Raw genomic sequence first — 21724 nt, forward strand, 5'->3', positions numbered from 1 at the left:
CAACTAATGAGTGAGGAAGTCCTGAAAACACCAGGTGTGAAATAAGCACTACCAAAAACTGGAAAAGGTGAAGCATTGAAAAAATTTTAATGTCTTGGTTGAACTCTACCAAAAGGAAGCAGCAATACATACAGGTGCTCCAGGATTGGCAGAGGGGGGGGGGGGGGGCAGTCATAGGTATCATATGGAAAAAGGAAAATAATTTGAAGATTCCATGGGATTAATTTAGTAATTGCAAGGAACTATAATGTGTTTTAATAGAACTTACTACCATTTAACACAATTATCAGTTACCTTGGCCAATGCATCTAGGCCACTTTCTGGAATTTGTTGTTGACCTGGAAAAATGGGGATTTGTTAATTCTGACATTCCTTTGTTAGGCAAGAGTTCCTCCTAATCAGCCAATGCAAATTGTGCTTTTTTACAATCAGTACTTTGCTATGATGTCCTCAATATCTCGTTAGGACAACCCATGATTTGTAGAACTGAGACGACATCTCTCAGAAATAGTAATAAAAAATAAACAACAGTTTAGTACCTTTGGGGCCCCCAGAAAAACGGAATATGGCCTCGTCGCTGCCTACACCTTGCTTGACACCCTGCTGTTGTTGTTGCTGCATTTGCATGTATTGTTGTTGCATCTCAGGGCTGGTCATGCCTCCTGCTGGCGAGATCTGTGAGTACTCTGAACTACTGCTTCCAGAGCTGATCGGTCCCATGCTAGCATGGGGCGGCGGCAGGCCGGACGGACTGGCCATGATCTGGGGAAGGTTTGGCTGCATCTGCTGCTGGTAATCACTGGAATAAAAGTGAAATATCATTTATACATTCAAATGAGTGAATTCCATGCACTGATTGGTCTAAAGCATGGTTAAAGCATTTGCTACCTTCATTTGTCATTCAACTGCAGAGCTGACAATACTTCCCAGTGGCACATTGAATAACAGTTTAACAAAAGAAGATTTTACCTTATACTGGTTGAATTAAAAGTTTTCCTCAAGAGGTATAAGGTAATCCATTAAAGAACAATTAACCTACAGCTAACCTGCGCTTTTAAATAATGTTTATCACCCACTCCTTTATAATTGTTTTTCATTAATACAGCGTTTTATTCCTGATGAAATTTCATAATAACAATCTAAAATGAAGTCAGACATTTTATTGACAATATTTGATGGAAAATATCTTGCTTACTTGCTGGAATTAGCAGTTAGAAATGGATGCTTTGTGTGACTTGCCATTGAGTGGGAGCATAAAATTGTGGCGTGCCTGGCCTTCTTGCCTGGCCTTGTTTAATATCCTTGCTTTGGTCACCTCTTATTGTAACACCAAGATCCTATTTATCTTTATTTTAACCCTTTCACTATCAAAACGGCCAAAAGCGGCCAAACGGAAGTGTGACGTTTTTCCTGGAGCGGCCAAAAGCGGCCAATTTGCATACAACTCAAAACAATCGTTCCTCTCCTCCCTAGGGAATTCATGCTGCAGGAAACACGTGGACTATTGTTCTTACGACATTAGCCAATCAAATCCCACCAACTGCGCATAATTTATCATTGTATGAAGTGCGTGAGCGCCGACCAAAAACATATCAGTCACCCCTGTACTGCAAACATGGCGGAATCTTTAGCGATCGATGCGAGCAAATTTAGAGCGATTTTTGGTGTTAATCCTGACGAGAATGATGATGTAAACAATTCTAAAAATGAGTTTCAGGGTTTTGAACTTTCTTCTGAGGAAGAAAGCAGTTCTTCTGAGGAAGAAAGCGAAGATGAGAGCGACGAAGATAGTGTTGAAAATTGGTCGGAGCAACTCACGCATTTCGACCTTGAGGACTTCACCGGGCAACAACGGTTGAAGAAAACGGTATCAGAAGATGCAAAAGCTGATGTTTTCGGATGAACTTATTGGTTTAATTTCTGACGAAACTAACCGATATGAACAATCTATTATCGGGCAGAAGGCCGATAGAGAGGCACGGCTGGCGAAGTGGAAGGACGTCACTCCCGACGAACTCCACATGTTCCTTGGGGTAGCGCTAGTGATGGGAATTAATTCCTTGCCACAGCAAGCCCTTTATTGGTCTCAAAACGCCCTATTTGGAAACCTTGGGATTCAGGACGTGATTCCCAAGACAAGGTTTGAAGAGATCGCCCAATTCCTGCACTTCAGCGATCCGAACAACGAGCTACAACATGGGGACGCCGATTACGACCGTCTCTTTAAAGTTCGCACGGTACTGAGCGATGTCTTAAAAAATATCCAGCAAGCTTACGAGCCCTCAAAGGACAAATCAGTCGATGAGGGAATGATTGCCTTCAAGGGAAGACTTTGCTTTCGCCAATATATGCCTGCAAAGCCGGTGAAATACGGCATAAAAGTGTGGATGGCGGCCGACGCGAACAACGGCTATGTGTGCAACTACAAAGTTTACCTTGGGCAAGAAAACAGATAGCGTGTCCATGGACTCGGCTATGATGTGGTTATTATATGTTCTATTTATATTTTGTGTCTAAGATAAACAATAATCTTGTAAATGATGCAAAATTTGAGATCATTGGTAGAGAAGATGGCGCGAAATTTGAATTTTTGTATGAAATTGTAAATTCAAATCATTATAGCTCTAAGCAATAGTGGCAAAAACGCCAATATTTTGGTTCATTAAAAACTTCATTATCTGCACTACTTGTTTCTGTGCTTTATTCTTTACAATCTGCCTCCAAAACCTACTGAGCATGCATGTTTTGTTTTGGTGTGTAAATTAGTGGGGAATGCTAATTAGGCTCCAGGAACAGCAGGATGTGACACACATTGGGCTTCAGTAGTGAAAGGGTTAAAGAATAGTTTTGTGTATAAAGCTTGAACATTTGCAATGGGTCTTACTTGTTAACCAGGTTGTTGTTGCATACTATGTACTCCGCTTCATCTGTGTAAGGGTTCTGGAAACTGAAGCAGCTTGTTCTTAGCCACACCCAGTCACCAGTCTTGGAGCGGAATCGATAACGCACAGACAGAGTCTGGCCTTTCAGCTTCATTACTGCAGGGCAAATGCCAAATCATCAGTCACTTGAAAATGACAACAGCAATAGGCAGGTAGACAAATGACAGAAGGATGGACAGCCAGAGGGATGGACAAACAGAGTGACAGAAAGATGTACAGATGGTCATTAATGTTATAAGCAGATAGACAGATGACAGACAAACAGAGAGAGGGACAGACACACTGACAAGCAGGATACAGACAGAGAGCAGGGAATGGACAGATGAACATATCAACTAATGGATCAGCTATCAAATCCGGGGCGAGAGGAATGTCGTTCTATAGTTGCCCTGACCTCACATCAAAATGAAAAGCATTGTTGACATAGGGAAAAAGAACAAAAATGGACGGTCACTAAACTGAAAGCAGTTCTTGATCAAGGAAGAAAATCAGACAGACCTTGGTCATAGCTCTCCATCATGTGTTCGAGGTCATCAGGATGGAAGAAGTCATAGCACAACTGGCCGAGCATGTCGCGGGGCTGGTAGCCAAGGACTTCAGTGACTCTGATGGGAGAAGTTATATTACCATCAGCAATCATTCAAAATACTACCATCTGAAATCCATTCAAAAGAACATCAGTGACTTTATTGACAAAGGGTGAATTTACACTAACATCAGCAAATACTCAAAATAGCAGAGCTGATGCAAGGCATCCTTTAAAACAGGATAAAAGAAAACAAATGTATACAAGGACTTTCCAATTGACCTGAGTGTAAGTAACGAGGTAGTTTATCCCACACTTTCCAGGTTTGGAAAGCTGGTATTCTTGGTTATATGCCTGTAAAAATTCACTGACCTCTCAAGATCAGAATTCAGAAATTTATAAGCATGTACAACCTTATTTGAAATAGATAAATAATGTTCTTCTTACCTTTGATCAACAAATGTGAACTTTCCATCCAAGCTATGTCTTGAGATGAACTCTGTTACAGTAGGTGTTTCTGCGAGGTCGTTACTGTGGGGTACGCTAGCAGGCTGTAATCTGCCAATAGTGACCAGTGACGTACCGTTAGGATCCTCTCCCTGGAAGCTTGAGTTACCATTACTGCTACTACTGCCACTCCAATTCTGTGAGATTAGTTTTCAGTTTTAGTTTATTCATTTGCCAGTAGCACTACACAATAGGAGAGTGTTCTTTTTATACTCTGGTTGGGGGGGGGGGGGAGACTTCACAAAAATTTAACCACCACAGACCTTGAGAAATCTAATAACAACAGAGCCATAAACCTTGTGGTATCCCATGACAACAGAGCCATAAACCTTGAGATATCCCATGACAACAAAGCCACAAACCTTGAGATATCCTGTGCAGTGGACAACAGCATACTCATCCTCAAGTACAGGGACCTTTGGATGTTCCTCTTTGACCTGAGTTTCACAAACTTCATTACCACGTCTCATACGGCAGATGAAGTTTCTCCTTGTACTAGAGTACATTCTTGATAGAGCTAAAAAGAGTTAATCACAGAGAATATATCAAGGTAATTTAAACTCAGTTCAAATAAGAAAAAAATAGTTTATACATGCTTATGTGCATGTATATGTTTCACATATCTTATGTGAAACTGTCATTTTCTTTTAACAATAAAAAGAAAAACTATTAATTTGAGTTGTTATCATAACTTTCCTATGAGACTTGAAAATCCAAATTAGCCCCTTTCGTGGCACATCTTACACCTGGGTAAGGCATATTCCTATCAATCCCATTTCTAAGAGGAAAGAACCTTTTAAGTACACACCTCCATGAGCATCCCTCTTAACACTGCCAGCTGCAAAAGATTTAAAGTTGTGATCAATATATTGGTACAGTTGTTCCTGACTTCCCTGCTACATTATAACAGCTATTGTCAAGTAGTAGTATCAACATGGGTGCCCTGCCCCCAGAAATTTCACTAATATAACTCATACAAAACCCTACAGGATTCTATTTATCCTGATCGCCAGTGCTGGAAAACGCAAGACTAGTTCCAGTACCGCACGTTTAAGCCAGCGTTTTTGTTTTGAAAGTGCAGCTTTCTACCAGCGGACTGTCACATTTTGCGAAAGCTAAGAAAACAAGCGCAAAGCTAAGGCTATAATTTTTTTCATGACTCCCTCATTATCAAGCAAATCTGTCATCTTTAGTTTTGTACAGTATGGTTTAATACAGTCAATTCCTCAAACGATTCAACACTACAATACGCGCAGGCGCATACGTTATTTAGCACTTTGATCCCGATCTTAGTTGCATCAGGAACAAAGATTTCCAAGCCAAATCCAGATAGTGTATTATCAATGAAATCTGGTCTGAATACTACGGAATGCAACTCCCGCCCACAAGCTCACAACTTACTCTTGATATCCAATACCCTGCCAGCATCTGGCGAGTCTGAAGATGACAGCTGGTCTCGCACTTTCTCAACGTCTTCTGGGTGAATCAAGTCATACAAGCACTGGTTCATCCATGCATTCTGTGGATAATACACCTAGATTAGTGTTTATTCGGTTCATGTAGAAGCTAAAAGAAGATTTCAAAACATTGGAATTTTATTTTACTAAGTGCTGAATTTGGCCAACCTCTTAAAGCTTGAGGAAGTCCTAAGGGGGACCCTTCAAGGAGGTTCCATTGTATATCAAATAGTCTTACCCACAGGACCTCTGAACAAAACATAAAGCTTCTTTTCTTATCTATCATCCATCATTAAAAAATAACAAAAGATCAAGATACACTAACACCAGAGTCTAAAGATTTTGATCTAAAGGAGACCCAGGAGGAAAAGGCCTGAATATGGGAGAGCATTTAGGATGATTGACTTCAATGCTGTACAATGGCATTTAGTATCTTCTTCTCCTTACCTGGCTTTGGTTAAGAACAGGGCTGATGGAATCAGAGACATACGTCTCCTTACCTGGCTTTGGTTAAGAACAGGGCTGATGGAATCAGAGACATACGTCTCCTTACCTGGCTTTGGTTAAGAACAGGGCTGATGGAATCAGAGACATAAACAACTGTAGCAGTCTGGCAGTTGACGACAAACAAGAAGCCATCTGCTGCCTAGGTCAAAATAAACATGGCATGTGAAAAGTATTAATGGCCATTAAATGTGGCTTTCGGCAATGCAATGATCCGACACTCTGTTGTCAAGCCTTGAGCTTGGAGAAAAGTGTTTTTCATTGTTATATTATTATTATTGTCTCCATTTTTGTATATAAGAATTATTGTAGCCCAAAGTTATTAAGTGCCTCATTTCTAAGTGTTGCACCCTTGAAATAAAGCTACCACTACTACCTCCGCTATCACTACTATTACTTTTAGATTTGCTTATCACTTACACTAATTGATTATGTATGCAGTTTTAAACACATAAAACAAGGTTGCTACCAACCTCTTCCTGCCCAGGTAAGACAAGCTGTTTAACCAAATTTAGCTGATTTAGATATTGAATCAGCCATGTGTGGTGCATGTATTCGGAGTAGTGGCCAAATCTGTCTTAAAACATACATACATACATACATACATACATACATACATACATACATACATACATACATACATACATAAACTTTATTTAAGTGTCAAAAGTGTTTAGCTAAAAAAAACTAATTGTGGACACATATGCACATGTCTACATTAAGCAAGCTATTGTAGTTCTATGAGGTGCCAAATCCATTAACACCTTTGGTAAACAAACACTCCCAGTTTAACTCTCCTGTTACACATGCTGAGTAAAACTTTATAGTAAACAACTAAGTTACTTTGTCAGACATAAACATATCAGTGAAAAAAGTGAAATGGATATATGAAAATCAAAATATTTTACAAACCCAATTCAAAACATCAACTTAGGAAATGTTGTACAATATATGCCAGGGATTAGTGGGTTTTAGATTTTCACCACAAAATGTTGAACAGATGTTTTTATTCTTGAGGGCTGAAAGGGTGACCACAAATACTACAATTCAGCAATGAAATTTGTTGTAAATCAAAGGGCTCTGTGAGCCAACTAGTGAATGCAAATTTGTTTTTCTAGTTATTTTCTTGTGTGCATAAAACATATACAGGATGAATTTTGAACAAAGGATGAACACATCCAAGATGCTGAGAGTACATAACAATGTTTTTTATTTTTGATGTGATGAAACACCAAGAACACAAGCTTTCTTTTATTACCCTGCAAAGAAAGACCCTGCTAAAAGAGGCTTTTCCCTTTTGTTTCTCTGACTATAAAAGTCACAGCTTTGGCTATCCGCTCTTTCAGCACAAAATCACTCTTTCAACACAAATTTAAACAAATAACACGAAAACCCAGAGACGCGAATCTTCAAGTACTAGAAGAAGGAGAAGTAAAAGCTTTGCTAGCATTTTACTTGTTTGGTAAACTAACAACTTGAATTGGACTGAACCGTAGAAGATCGAATGACGTCAGTGACGAAGGCGCATGCGCACGCTCAACCCACATCGAAGACTTTTCTGTAAAAACTAGCTTATATATACTTTACGGCTATAACACGTAATGACCGTAGCGGTCACAGGTCGATGACAAGGCTCTTTTATAGTACTAAGCTCTAACCAGAAGTTGGTCACCGGAAGTTTACAGGAAGACCTAAAAATTGCTGTGTTGCAAAAGCACAGAAAGACCACAAAAAGTTTACGGATGATTGATCCAACGATCTGGAGATCTGATGATCAAGTGACAAAGAAGTCCCTCTAATGACTCGTAAATGTTTTGCAAGCATTCACAAGTTAAATATGAACATTTAATGCAATGCAGGGCCTTTAGATTGATGCTATCCCCTCCCCCCTTCTCTGTACGTCAACCCATATACCTGTAACTCCACCCCACCCCCTTCTCTGTACGTCCACCCCATACCTGTAACTCCACCCCACCCCCTTCTCTGTACGTCAACCCCATACCTGTAACTCCACCCCACCCCCTTCTATGTACGTCCACCCCATACCTGTAACTCCACCCCACCCCCTTCTCTGTACGTCCACCCCATACCTGTAACTCCACCCCACCCCCTTCTCTGTACGTCCACCCCATACCTGTAACTCCACCCCACCCCCTTCTCTGTACGTCCACCCCATACCTGTAACTCCACCCCACCCCCTTCTCTGTACGTCAACCCATATACCTGTAACTCCACCCCACCCCCTTCTCTGTACGTCAACCCCTATACCTGTAACTCCACCCCACCCCCTTCTCTGTACGTCCATCCCATACCTGTAACTCCACCGCTCCCACTATCTCTATATATGGACAGGTGTAGGTCACTAGACAGAGCTTACCTCCAAGATCAGATGCTTGAGCTCTTGATCAGATAGAAAAGATGGCTTGTAATTCACATCTTGGGGAGCTGTTCCTTCGACAAGAAACACATTTAACCCAAGCACCACAAGGGACACCGGCAAACGTGTGCAGCAACAGCATGCATTCCAGCAGCAGGCAATACAGGGGGAGGCGGCAGGGTTGACATGGGGTGAGACGGTGGGCGTGACATGAGGTTAACATGCAGCACATACATGGCCAGCAAGAGGGTGGAGGGCAGCAGCAAGATGAGAAAACAGGAGAAAGCAAAGCACAGAATGTTAGTGCAATGTGTTCTCTATATCTTAGCAAAAGAGTTGTTTTCATAGACTACTGTAATATAACAGCAACAGAGTTTTCTTTTAAGGATACCGTAGACCCAAGCGGTAATTACCCCGATCGCCCGGCAAAATTGCTTGCGCTTGTGTCTGATTAAAGCAAATGCCAACAAACTATATTCAATTTAAAGCTTAATGATTGTACTTTCCTCCTAAAATAACCATTTTTTATACGCACTTAATTTTGAGTGCTTTTGCCGGGTCCGAAAAGTGAAATCGACCACTTTTAAACATGCGAATTATGTATACCAAAAGCACGTAACCTCCCGGGATCTGCTTTACATCTTTCGTCATGTACTGAACTGACAAACCGTGTCTACATTTGACGTCACACAGCCTCGTTGATTAATAATCAAGGGTCAAAGTTAGGCGTGAAATAATTTTGCTTCTTTGGCTACAATGCGCTAATTAAGTCCGTAGCAAAAAAAGCTATTGATTATCTGCGGCACGGTGTGACAGAACAATATCTATACTAGACGCTTGCCAAGTTGCGCAGGAATCAGGCGGTTAGAAGTGTACCTTTAATTCACATATTTAGAGTAAGATGGGGTGAAATTTTATTGCGAGATATCGGGGATTGAAGTTGTGTAAACATTAGAGGCAGCGTGACAGTAATGACAGACGAAGAGCAAATAGAGCCGCATATGGCAACCAATCACATTGCACACTCTACACGCAGCGGGAAAATTCTTAGGCGCTCAAATATCATAGCGCTAGTCGTGCAAGTGAGGGAAGATGCCTAGACCGAAGCGAGATTTAAACGAAGAAAAGAAGAGCGCGGAAAACTTAAAAAGACCGCGAACGGAGACAACTCTATGTTTTGGGCTTTCTTCCTTGCTTAGCCTTCTTCGAAGAAAGCAAAGGATTCTTACTTAATCTTGGCGTAATTTACAACTATGCAAAATTTAGAGTAAACGCTTATGAAGTTGATATAAATAGGGATAAATCTCGGATAAAACGTTAATAATGATACTGACGCGCTTGTATGCTAATTAGAGGGAAAAGCCGTAAAACTAAGTTGCCCGGATGTTGATGGCGGGACTTTGAGCTAAGTAAACAGGATTATTGGATTATTGACGCCTTCGAGAATAACGCTACACTCGTTCGAATCCAGTTTTTCTTGAATATCTGGCGGAGTATTTAAGATTTTGGCGGTATTTTTTTTGCTAACATCTAGAGTGTGCCTACTGTCATCGAATGGCATAATAAATAAATTTCACCCGAAATGAAGCCATTTGGGTCTACGGTATCGTTAAGGAGGGAAATGAGGCTTAAATGGTATTATATACCATTGATTTCGCCATTCCTAAGCAGACCATTAAGTCCTTTTTACAGTTTGTTTGTGGTTTATCTAGTCATACCATACAGTAGAAAACCACTTGCTAAACAGTAATTTTAGATTAAAAATCTTACAAAGACTCTTTTTTGTTTAGTTTTTGCTAGTCATAATTTACCGTTAATCCTGATGAAGGCAGCATTGCCGAAATGTTGAGAAAAATACAACCCAGAGACTCAAGATATATATATATATATATATATGTATATATATATATATATATATATACACAAGACAATTTACTAGATACCACCAGAATGCAAGTATAGATAAAAGATAAATGCATGCCGTGCAAACATAGCATTACAGTACAGCTTGCACATGGAAATATCTACACAAAGAAAGGGGCTTTTTTATTCACATATAATGTTAAAAGCAACTGAAAGTCTATTTACAGGATTTTTTTACACTTCCATTCAATGCTTAGCTTTTATAATGAAAGTCTATTTACAGGATTTTTTTACACTTCCATTCAATGCTTAGCTTTTATAAACAGGATAATCTTCTGGTAAACACACAGAGGATGTCAAGAAGATGACTGTAATAATTCAAATTCGAACAGCTATCCAATTAAGATGTGTAAACAAACATAATGAAGTTTTTGCATCTCCATAACAATTCATCACAGATATTGCATAACAGGGGGGGGATGTTGGACATTAACTTTTTTGGGAATATAAACTATAAGTACTCCAATGAAGTCATCATTTTATAGCAGAGTAACCCCCTCTCTCAGGCTCCAAATGAAATCCATGTAATCACCTCTTAGCCCCCCTCCTAATGAAAATCATGTAATCACCTCGTAATGTCTTCATGTAGTTGACAGCCATTCGTAGGACCGTGAGTTTATCAGGTTTTCTTGCCAGTCCAGTGCATGATGGGACCATGTCTGATAACTCATTGATGTATGCATTCATCTTATTTCTTCTTCTTCTCTCAATTTCACTGTGATTCTCCCTGAGTATAAGAATGGCGGAAATTAACATTTGTGCCCCTTATAAATATAGAGACTTTTTTTGCCTAGAGGGTAGGGTGGGGCCTTCGACTATGCATACATAGTGTAGTGCTGTCCGAATAACTGTTCTCAACACGATGTGGAGGGTGATAAAACAACACTTGTCTATATTTTAAAATACTTGAAAGACCTTTTCCCAGGAAATTCAACAGTGATAATACTACAAGTATTTTCTTTTAGATCAGTTAAATAATCAGCCCTTACACTAGAAAACACATGTAAATGACACTATAATAATTCTCAAAACTGCAAAAAAGAAGAGTTGTTGTACCATGCAGTACATTTCTAGACATCTAGACATGTGCCTTTCATAGCAATACACCACAGAGACACCCACGGACAATAGACCACCATGCCCAAGAGAAGGGGGTGTCGAAAAACATTGTCATACTAGCTGGAGGCAATCAATCAAAGAACATACTAGGTATTTTTGGACACAACAAATAACATGGACGAACAACATGCCAAGCCAAACAATAGAACCACAGTGTATGCTAGCTGGGAGGCAATCAATCAAGTCATGTACCTGCTACCTACCTAATAAACTACACCTAGGAACAATATGCCACACCATTACAATAGAACCACCAGTTTTCTCTGTCAGGAAAATATTTCAATAACAAGGACTTATAGACATGCTGTCTGTATCTGGAAAAAGTACTTTTTTTGGTTATCAAGACTTTGAAATTTCCAAGGCGATTTTATCTAGACTGATGACAACCGATGTGCAAACTGTCTCTCCATTTAGGGACAGGTGTCAAATTGATTTAAATTGGTAGATCTTTGGCATCCTATTCACCTTTTTAATTCTTATGATTTAAACACTTTCTAAAGCGCATGGACCAACTTAATTAAATTGTAGTTAACTGTACAGCATTTCCTTGAGGGTAATTAGATTCTGACTACCAGGGTCAATGTAATGTAAGGTAATGTTGTATTTGAATTGCTTCTACATGAAAAATCACAGTTTACTTTACGCTGACTGATATTGGTAAAAGCATTGAAGCACATCAAGTGGTTGATTTAGCAAAAGTTGTAGGAGAGATGGCTTAATCCAGGCATTGTTTTAAAGTAAAAATGCATTATCTTTGATGTCCTTTCCATTGGCTGATAGAATATGCAAATGTGTTAACACTTCAAGAGGCTTGCATGAGAATATTTGCTAAACTAATGACACATAAGTATTGCCAGGTCACACCATTCTACAAAACCATGCAATTGCAAAACACCATCTTATGTCAAGAGCAAAGTTAGCTCTGTGGCCAAGGTCACCAAACAGAAATCAATCTAGCTCTGCGCTCACAATAATTTATTAGAACACAAAGGGCTGTAGACATTGAATACACAATGCCTGCCAAACAAATTTAATATCACAATTTCAGTCTGTTTGTTGAGCTGGTGCATTGATGCCAAAGTATTTTGCTCTTAAAATTATGATCAGGAAAACCAAACAGACCACAAAATAAACTTGGATGCTCTGTATAAGTTTTAGTCCAATACCCAAATAAGACCAGGAAGCAAAAAACTCATTAGTTTGCATAATAAACAGTCTGTGGCTTTAGGGGTTGATGGCTGTTCAAAGCCCCCAGGGCTGGAATCCTGTTGCTTGCAATAAGTTTGGATTGCTTGACATGTGGTACATTTCTGTCAGTTGTAACTCGAGATGGTGTGATGTTTGTCTGTTTGAGCCAGTGAAGCACATTCCAGACAAAAATTTAGATGGCTCACCTTACATTTTAACTGGAAAACTGGCACTCTCATAGTAATCATATGCTAATGATACACTAGATGTGAAATCTTAATAGGTGAAATGAGGGCTTTTTTCATATTTTATGCTGTTGACTGAAAACAGACATCTCTCTGAAAATGTAATCGAGGATATTGTTTTTCTATCGACAACAGTATCACATAGTACTTTAATAAAGTTCAAACCACAATACAGAGTACCAAAATAAAAGGTTGAACTGAAAACGTCTGGTGTATTTGATGCTTCTAAACCTTGAAATTCTCAGGGATGAGACCTTATAAACTAATGACTTTGATAAATACTAGAGGTGAAACTGTAAGAGTAGTATTTTGGAATGTTTATCGATAGATTTGGAGAACTTACAGCGAGATTTGTGGGGAAGAAAACAACAGAGAGGTCAAGTCATTTGATCCCTGGAAGACCTCACGTGGAAAAGACTAAACACTTTTCATCATACCTAGCAAACTTGTCCTTGACATTTTCGGGATCGTTGGTCCTGCGATGAAAAAAAAATCAGTCGGCGGATAAAACGATTAAAAACAAATAACATGGTAAACTCAGCTGTTTTTAAGGAAAATAACGTCAAAACGTACATACCAGTGTTTTTATGTTACAATGCAGGCATCGAAACCGATTGAAAATACTGCTAGAAGAACCGGGGTTATATTTACATGATACGGGCTTAAAATTAAGCTGAAGATACTTAACTGAGCCATACAAATGCTTTCTAGTTTTAAGTGATAATAAAAAGGAAAAAGATTCAGCAAGGCGCGGGAATTGTTTGGTGTAATTACAATACAACGTTCCTTTTCTCTCCTTTTCATGCTGTGTTAAGAAGATTGATGTACCTCGGTATTTTGCCATCATGTTTATCCGGGTCATCATCGTCAGATTCTTCGCTAAAATAGTATTAAAAAAATGGTGTAATCAGTACGTGGCATTTGCTCTGGATTGCTAACCAGACATTAACTATTGTGCGGCTAACTTTAGCTCTCGCAAATATACAGAGGAAGTTTCCTGCATTCGGTGTTCATTCTTCCACGAGTTTACTTCATTACACAATGATAACTTACTCTTTTATCATCATTTGTATGTTAGATTTTCTTTTCCGCAGACGACCATGCGAAGATTTTTCGGACATTTCGTCTTCGTCTGTGAAACAGAAAATACATCGCCATTTTAGAACGTCGCTCAGAGACGCTACGCTGTGAAGTGTCGCTTCATCGACACTAAAAACGAGCAAGAAATCTTAACTTACAGTCATCTTGCTCCTCTCCCATAGAGCCGGGAGTAAACATGAAGCCTTGTGTGGGATCCAGCGTGAAATCAAGGCCTTTGCGGCGCCAAAGGAAAACTCAGGAAGGGACGTAGTCTATCGATGGCCGCTATACTCCTCGTTGTCATCAACACACATCGACCTTATTACGTTCAACGCGTCTTTACAAATACTTCTAATTTACAACCAGTTAGACAGCATAAAAATCCCTTGGAAGACCTCTTGGAAAGTTGTAAATTTTAAATTGCTTGATTAGAGTCATGTAGAGTAGGGATGAATTGATTTTTTCGAGGTAACGCTAGCAGTTTGCAAAAGTCCATGCGAACTGAGAGGCGAAGACAAAGTATTAGCACTAAGCTCAGGTGACAAGCTCGGGTGAATACAGCCAATCATAAGACGCCTAATATAATATATCTCCAGGGCTGCTCGCTTGTTGACCAATCGCGAGCGGTGTAAGAATAGAAACCCAAAGTAACGCCAGACAATAAATAGAGTGACGCCTTAAGAAACTAGTTTCTCTTTTACTATTTGTTATGCTAGACAGAGGGGCTAAAGTGCTTGAAGGAAGAATAACATTATAATATGCGGTCTCTTTACTATGACAAAATATAACGCTCTATTTTCCAAAGTCAACCTTGGCCTTTATTTTAAAATCGTCGTTTTGAAAATAACACAATCAAAGAATTTTCTATGCTCCTATAGAAAGACTTTTTTTGAAAACGTGCTCTAAATCGCGTGTAGCGTGCAAACATATCTCCCCCACAATCACCTATGGACCGTGCGTGACTGAAAATGCGTAGTCGATTACAAAACATACAATTAAATAATAGAAAAAAAAATACACTCCCAAAATTTCCGATGGACAAGCAAATGCTCCAATTATATAAGAAAGGGAACTGAACGGCCGACATATCAATGTTTATTGTTTTTGAGACATTCTAAAAGGAAAGCTATATTATTGGTTTTTTTATTGTCACGAGAACGATGAGTCTATTTGCAAAGGAAGAAAAACATAAAAGGAAATAAAATACACTTTTTTGAGGGGGTCGAATAATTAAATTAACTAGCGAAAATAAAAGAGCAAAGTTTTGTTTGGTCGAACAAAAAATATAAACGGATTCAAAATTGCTGTTTATTCTATTGCAGAGTTTATCCTCTCTTTCAATAGAGACAGAGCTCGGTTGGACGACATGTTTTCTCAATGGGGTGTCATTTGCTACAAGTTGTGAACGATAGAAATACAAAAATATCACAGTTGTCTTAGAATGGGTTTATTTGGATTGGCTGTGAAAAAACAAGAAAAATTAGATAAAAAAGTGAAACCCCGTTATTATTCGAGTAACCACCTGAGAATACTAGATAATAATAAAGAAAATTAAAATAAAACAATTCGAGTTTCCCGCTTCACTGCCGTTCCACGTTTGAAATGATGTCCGTAGCTTTTTTTCTTGTTGTTTTTTTTTTTTTCATTTTTTGAAAGAAACTGGATGCCAGCAGATGGCAATTTCGTCATTCGTCAGTTGACAGGAAAAAGTTAAAAAATCGACATCAAACTGATCACGTTCGATGGAGAGCACCGAATTCTAAATTGACAAATAAAGACAAATAACGATGAGCAATGCCAATTAAACACGTAGATTTTCAGAGTAGCCTCAAAGCAATTAAGGCCACTTATGCATACTTAGAGCAGTGGAGGAAGATCATTTGCGAACCTGCTGTAAATACCGAGAGGGGCCTGGGGGCGTGCTCCAAGTAGCCGTCGCCTACTAGTAACCGCGAAACACAAATGGTTTGACTCCCTTGTAAAGTTTTTTTAAAAAGTAAAAAAATTCGAGAGGAAAAAAACTAGATGACTCCCTTCCCCCACCCCTACCTACCCAACCGCCTAATTATCAAATTTTTTTCAGTAATGAACAAATGTTAACAATCGACAGGCAAAAATTGGTCACGTTCGATGGAGAGCGCCGTATTTTAAATTGACAATTAAAGAAAGAAGATGAGCAAGTTCATTAGTACGTAGAATTTTCAGGATATCCTCAAACCAATTAAGGTCATTAATGTATACTTATAGCACCGAGAACTACAGGGAAGATCATTTGCGAACCTGCGGCGCCCGGGGACGTGCTCCAAGTAGCAGTAGTCTACGGGTAGCCGCGAAACACAAAATGTTTGACTCCAAAAATCCAAAAATTCGAGGGAAAAATAAACTATAGATAGAAATTGTATCGTTTCTCAGCTGAGGGAAGGAAGAAAAACGATATATGGTGTCAGAAGTGGGATGTTACTTCTAAGGACTATCGCATACTTCAGTAAATCATTATTCTTTGGGTTGAGAGGGATTTTAGTTCTGACTTGTTAAACATAACTAGTGTTGCGCTGCTTTTTTGTAAGCGTTCCAATTTTGGATCATTGAAGACTTTGTCATACAAATCTACTCAGGACAGGTGGATTTCTGTTCAGAGTGTCCACGGACTCCACAGTAAAAAATGCACCATTATCACTGGCAATCAACACTGTGTACTGGTTTCTTACCCTTCTTGCCTATGCTACTGAGAAGTGATTTAGAAACTTTCCATATGAATTATAGGTTTTCTGCCAAGCTGGGTATTCATAAACCCTAGGCGGTAATCAATGGAAAAAAACTTGCTTTTAGGCTGGGGATTAGATTTGCTACTATCCGTATGTGGCGGTTTTCCGGGTTCCTGTCTTTTACCCCCTTTGTACCCTGTTATTCTGCGCGGGGGCCCTGTGGTAATGGTGCTGATTTTACCCGATTGGTTGGAACATTTCTTTTAGCCTTGTCTATAGTGGCTTCATTTACACAGCGGATATCAATCACTTTGCAAATGTTAGTTTGTTTTCTGTCAACAATTTCTTGTGTACACCGTGTACCATTGTAGGCTATTTCGGCCACGATTCTGTCACAAATTATTACATCTTGCCATTTGGCGTAATTACAAGTTTTAGAAAGTGATCTAACATGCAGCGATATAGTGATCTACTGACTCACCATTTTCCTGGTTTCTTCCGGTTTCTTCAAATACCTTAGTAGATTTCGTTTCTCCAGCGCAGTGGCTTCAATGAGCTTCATAATTCAATCAATATTTGTTTTTTCGACAACGTTTGCAAACGGTGCTTCAGGACCAATGCACGAGATATATCATAGCAGCCCCCCCCCCCCCCCTCCATTCTCTGCAGTAGCGGGTCTAGGGGAGGGTGAAGGGGGTTTTAAATCCCCCCCCCCCCTTTGGGCTACCAAAAAGCCACATGAAACAAAAAAATTACTTCCTTCCCCCTTTGCCACCGAGCCAAACTCTCCCTTTAGCGAAAAGCTAGGTCCACCTGCTCTGCTTATCCAGTTGCGAGGCTATTTCGTAGTTTATCCAGAGTCTTTAAAGGTCTTTGAAAGGTCTTACAATTGCATGTAAGCTAAGTTGCCTCTTATTCTCTAACTTTTGTGGTAGTTGGAGGTTGGTTTATACATACCGAGGCACACTCGTTTGCACTACGTCTGGTATTTTGGGCTCTCTTATCTCTGTATTCTCTTAGAGACTGCAAATCCTCTAATTCTGACACCTTGCAGAACTTCAAGCTGACTGTGAACAGCGAGAACATTGAACATTATGTCTTTGTCAGACTCAAGCCCAACCTCAGACCCAGTTAGTGAATTTCCAGATGTGTTTACAGGGGAGGGTAAACTAGATCAAAAGCTACACCTAGAGCTCGATGCAACTGCCCCCCTGCAATCCTCCCAGTCAGGAAGGTGCCCCCTGGCAGTACGAGAACCACTCAAGAACGAAATTAATCGGTTAGTGGGGTTAGGAGTCCTTCAGTCGGTAGAAATTCCCACAGACTGGGTATCCATAATGGCTGTAGTCAACAAGCCTTACGGAAAGATAAGACCATGCGTAGATCCGAATCCCCTTAACAAAGCGTTAAAGAGGAATAGACACCATCTACAAGTGATTGATGACTTCCGTAACTTACTAATATATGAAGGTGTTCAATGGTATAATTGCGAAGAATTGGTTCTGGCATATACAGGATTACGAGAGTAGTTTCCTGACAACTTTCGGCAGCACCTGGGGGAGGTACAGGTGGACGAGGATGCCGTTTGGTTATCGCCACAGCCCCCGAAGTGTTCCAGAGGCGATTGGAACAAGCGCTAGAAGGATGCCTAGTGGGTGTCAAACCAATCTTCGACGACATCCTGGCGCCCGTTTCTCGAAACTCCCGAGAATGCTCGGGCCCGAAAACTTTATTTTGCTTTTTGCCCAAAATTTCGCATGTTTTCCTTTTTGAGAACCGCTTTCATGTTTTAGAACAGTTTGAACTTCCTCTTGGTTCATATTCCAAATGATTTCAGTCAATAGGGCTATTTTCGAAGTTTTGCTGAAGCCAAAAAGTTACCCGAAAAGTCTCGGGTGAGTGCGAGGTCCCGAGAACTTTCTTAATATTTAAGCCATGTGAATTACGGGCCCGAGAAGTTCGGGAAAGATCAAATTCTAAAAATCTATAAAGAGAATCATCCTTTACATGAATCTTCGTGGTAAAATACGATGTTGACGATATTTCAACAAATTTAGATACCATAAATTTGATAGAAATTAGCCAGCTTTTCAAATTTAAGGAATAAATCGTTTTCGGGCCCGACAATTCTCGGGTGTTTTGAGAAACGAGCCCCTGATCTTCGGAAACGCTGACTCCAAAGAAGCCATCAGAGATCATGATGCCAAGTTGAGATCCCTCCTCGAGCGCTGTCGCCAAAAGGGTATCAAACTCAAGAAGGAAAAGCTGAAGCTGCGTCGTACTGAAGTCAAGATCATGGGTCACGTGGTATTAACAGACGGGTTGAAGCCAAACCCTGACAAGTTACAAGGCATTGAAGAAATGCCTACACCGACAAACAAGCAAGATATTAAGAGACTGCTTGGTATAGCAAATTACCCCAGAGGTTTCCACCAAATCTCTCAGAAGCAGCTGCACAGATGCAGCGAAGTGCTTAGAGAAGAGTACCAGTTCAGGAACAAGGATAAAGCTTCAAGAATATGAAGAAGATTGTTTCACAAGTAACAGTGCTGAAGTTCTTCGACCCACAGGAAGAAGTCAAACTACAGTGTGATGCATGAGGGAAGGGTATGGGAGCCTGTCTAATGCAGAAGGACAGCACATCGAATATGCGTCAAGTTCTCTCACAGAAACCAAAAGTAACTATGCTCAAATTAATAAAAATGGAAATGCTGTAAAAAATTGCATTCGACCTGTATGGTCGGCCGGTAAAGGCTTGAGAGCAATTTCAAGGAAAGCCTCATCAGTGACCCTAAACGCCTACAGCGATAACAGAAGTTTGACCTGCAAGTCAACTATAAGAAAGGAGCTGAGATGTGCTTCGCTGACACCTTTAGCAGAGCCTTCCGAGAGTAGCAGAAGAGTGCAAGTCGAGATGAAACAAAACGCAAATGTGATGCTTTTTTAAATCGTGTGTTGTCCGAAATTGAAATTTCCATAGTTAGCGTTTTTCTAATAATTCAAAAGCTATTGTTTTTTCCCATTCCGATTAATCAGAATGTCTGTTGAACATTGATGAGAATTTTAAGCCATTCAAAAGACTCGAAGGTCGTCTTCTCGTGTGTTAAATAGTATACAATCAACTAATACAATAACGTGGGTTTGCAATCTTTTACTTATAAATATATATTTTATTATGCAACACTGTTATGACGCAATTCTATAGTTCGAGTTATCTTTATTTAGCTGGCCTCGCTCCTCCTAAATTGTGAACAAAATGATCTAGATTTAGTTTCTAATCATATAATGACCTTCCTTTTAGCACTCGCCTGTTCTTTTAACAGTTCGTCCATAAGTTTTCTGTTCTCAGAAATAGACCTTGTTAGATAAACAAAGAATGTCAACCAATTTTATCCAATTTTATGGATAGCAACTGTAACATTGTATCATGAGAATGCCTCTCCTCCATCCCCCTTCCCATGCACATACCCAGGATTGGTTGATTGGAGGGGGGGGGGGGGGGGGGGGGGAGTGCGCAGTCACAGGTATCATATGGAAAAAGCATAGTATTTGAAAATTCCTTATGAGAAAAAAAAAAACAATTTTGGGTTGCCAGGGGTAGTGTGTGAGCACCCTGTGCCCCCTCCATGTATGCGCCTACTTACCCTCTCTCTACTGTAATAATGATAAGGAATCTTGATTGCCAACATTATACTAATAAGGCTGACCACTTTACCCCACCCCCCCTCTACTGTTGTAATAATGACAAGGAATATTAATTGCCAACATTATAGTAATAAGCCCCACCCCCTCCCTCTACTGTTGTAATAATGATAAGGAATCTTGATTGCCAACATTATACTAAAAAGCTCCACCCCCTCCCTCTACTGTTGTAATAATGATAAGGAATCTTGATTGACAACATCATACTAATAAGGCTGACCACTTTACCCCACCCCCCCTCCTCCACTGTTGTAATAATGATAAGGAATCTTGATTGCCAACATCATTCTAATAAGCCCCACCCCCTCCCTCTACTGTTGTAATAATAATAAGGAATCTTGATTGCTAACATCATACTAATAAGGCTGACCACTTTACCCCACCCCCCCCCCCCCTCTACTGTTGTAATAATGATAAGGAATCTTGATTGCCAACATCATTCTAATAAGCCCCACACCCTCCCTCTACTGTTGTAATAATAATAAGGAATCTTGATTGCTAACATCATACTAATAAGGCTGATCACTTTACCCCACCCCCCCCCTCTACTGTTGTAATAACGATAAGGAATCTTAATTGCCAACATCATACTAATAAGGCTGACCACTTTACCCCACCCCCTCCCCTCTCCACTTGTTAAGCTCTCTATGTACATAGAAACAGAAGATCACATACTTGTTTTAACAACAAAAAACAAAGAGTTGAGGAAGTTAAAACTTCCTCAACTCTTTGTTTTTTGTTGTTGTTTTCCTCCTAAAATTCATTAGGTGAACACAGACGATCAGTGCTGGCAATAAGATGTGTCATGTACACACCCATTTTAATTAAGGTCCTACAGAAGAAGCAATGTATGTGTGAAAACCCGAATTCGCCTCGTGATTACCAAAAAATGAGCGATTAAAAACAAATTTATATTCATAAAAAAACTAATTTGGACTTTCATCTCTTGAATTGCTTTATCAAGTTCCTCGGTCTTTATAAAAATATTATTAAATAATAAATCCGCATTAGAATACCAGAGTGAAGTTAGTTCCTTATCCGCAGTTCCTTTTTCGTCTGTTTCCTTATTTGCTCAGTTCCTTATTCAAATCCGGGGGGGGTACTTACATGATACCTTTTAATTCGAGTTGAAACAGTATTTAGGCATAACAGTTAATTCAGAACAAGTCCAACAGAATTTTCGCCGGGTAATTTTCGTTGCTTTAACGTGCTCGCAGCTAAGCGGAGCTGTGAACATGAGACTCTATCTGCTACAAAAGGTCAAATTACGAAATGCGTGCAATCGCTTTCACAAATGAATCTAGCAAAAGAGAGGAAATCTACCTCTCATCTAATAAATGTATTTGTATCTTGGGCTTTATTTCCAAACGCATTAATATATTTAGAGGAGAAATATTCACGCTTTACTTGACTACGTACGCGTGTAGAAGAAATTTGACCTTGCTAACA

General features: G+C 39.7%; 1 protein-coding gene across 5 annotated transcripts in view; it reads right to left on the minus strand.

The window, feature by feature from the left end:
* The window catches only part of LOC5508979 (aryl hydrocarbon receptor nuclear translocator homolog), a 31266-nt gene that overhangs the window by 3172 nt on the left and 6370 nt on the right, over positions 1 to 21724 (minus strand). Inside the window, exons 1-15 of one of the 5 annotated variants that reach the window (XM_048727265.1) lie at positions 14027 to 15435; positions 13842 to 13920; positions 13617 to 13667; positions 13226 to 13264; positions 10806 to 10963; positions 8314 to 8387; positions 5986 to 6078; positions 5377 to 5494; positions 4784 to 4813; positions 4338 to 4492; positions 3916 to 4112; positions 3441 to 3547; positions 2885 to 3038; positions 540 to 799; positions 295 to 338 (exon numbers count right to left, since the gene is read on the minus strand). In XM_048727265.1, the coding sequence (XP_048583222.1) occupies positions 295 to 338; positions 540 to 799; positions 2885 to 3038; positions 3441 to 3547; positions 3916 to 4112; positions 4338 to 4492; positions 4784 to 4813; positions 5377 to 5494; positions 5986 to 6078; positions 8314 to 8387; positions 10806 to 10963; positions 13226 to 13264; positions 13617 to 13667; positions 13842 to 13920; positions 14027 to 14066 (1599 nt within the window). In that variant the 5' untranslated portion in view covers positions 14067 to 15435. Of the gene's footprint in view, positions 1 to 294; positions 339 to 539; positions 800 to 2884; positions 3039 to 3440; positions 3548 to 3915; positions 4113 to 4337; positions 4493 to 4783; positions 4814 to 5376; positions 5495 to 5985; positions 6079 to 8313; positions 8388 to 10805; positions 10964 to 13225; positions 13265 to 13616; positions 13668 to 13841; positions 13921 to 14026; positions 17641 to 21724 lie in introns of those variants that run through there. The other 4 variants (XM_001629480.3, XM_048727264.1, XR_007308010.1 and 1 more) reach the window with 4 other exon arrangements.

This window comes from Nematostella vectensis, chromosome 5 (genome assembly GCF_932526225.1).
Source record: "Nematostella vectensis chromosome 5, jaNemVect1.1, whole genome shotgun sequence".
NCBI lineage: Eukaryota > Metazoa > Cnidaria > Anthozoa > Actiniaria > Edwardsiidae > Nematostella > Nematostella vectensis.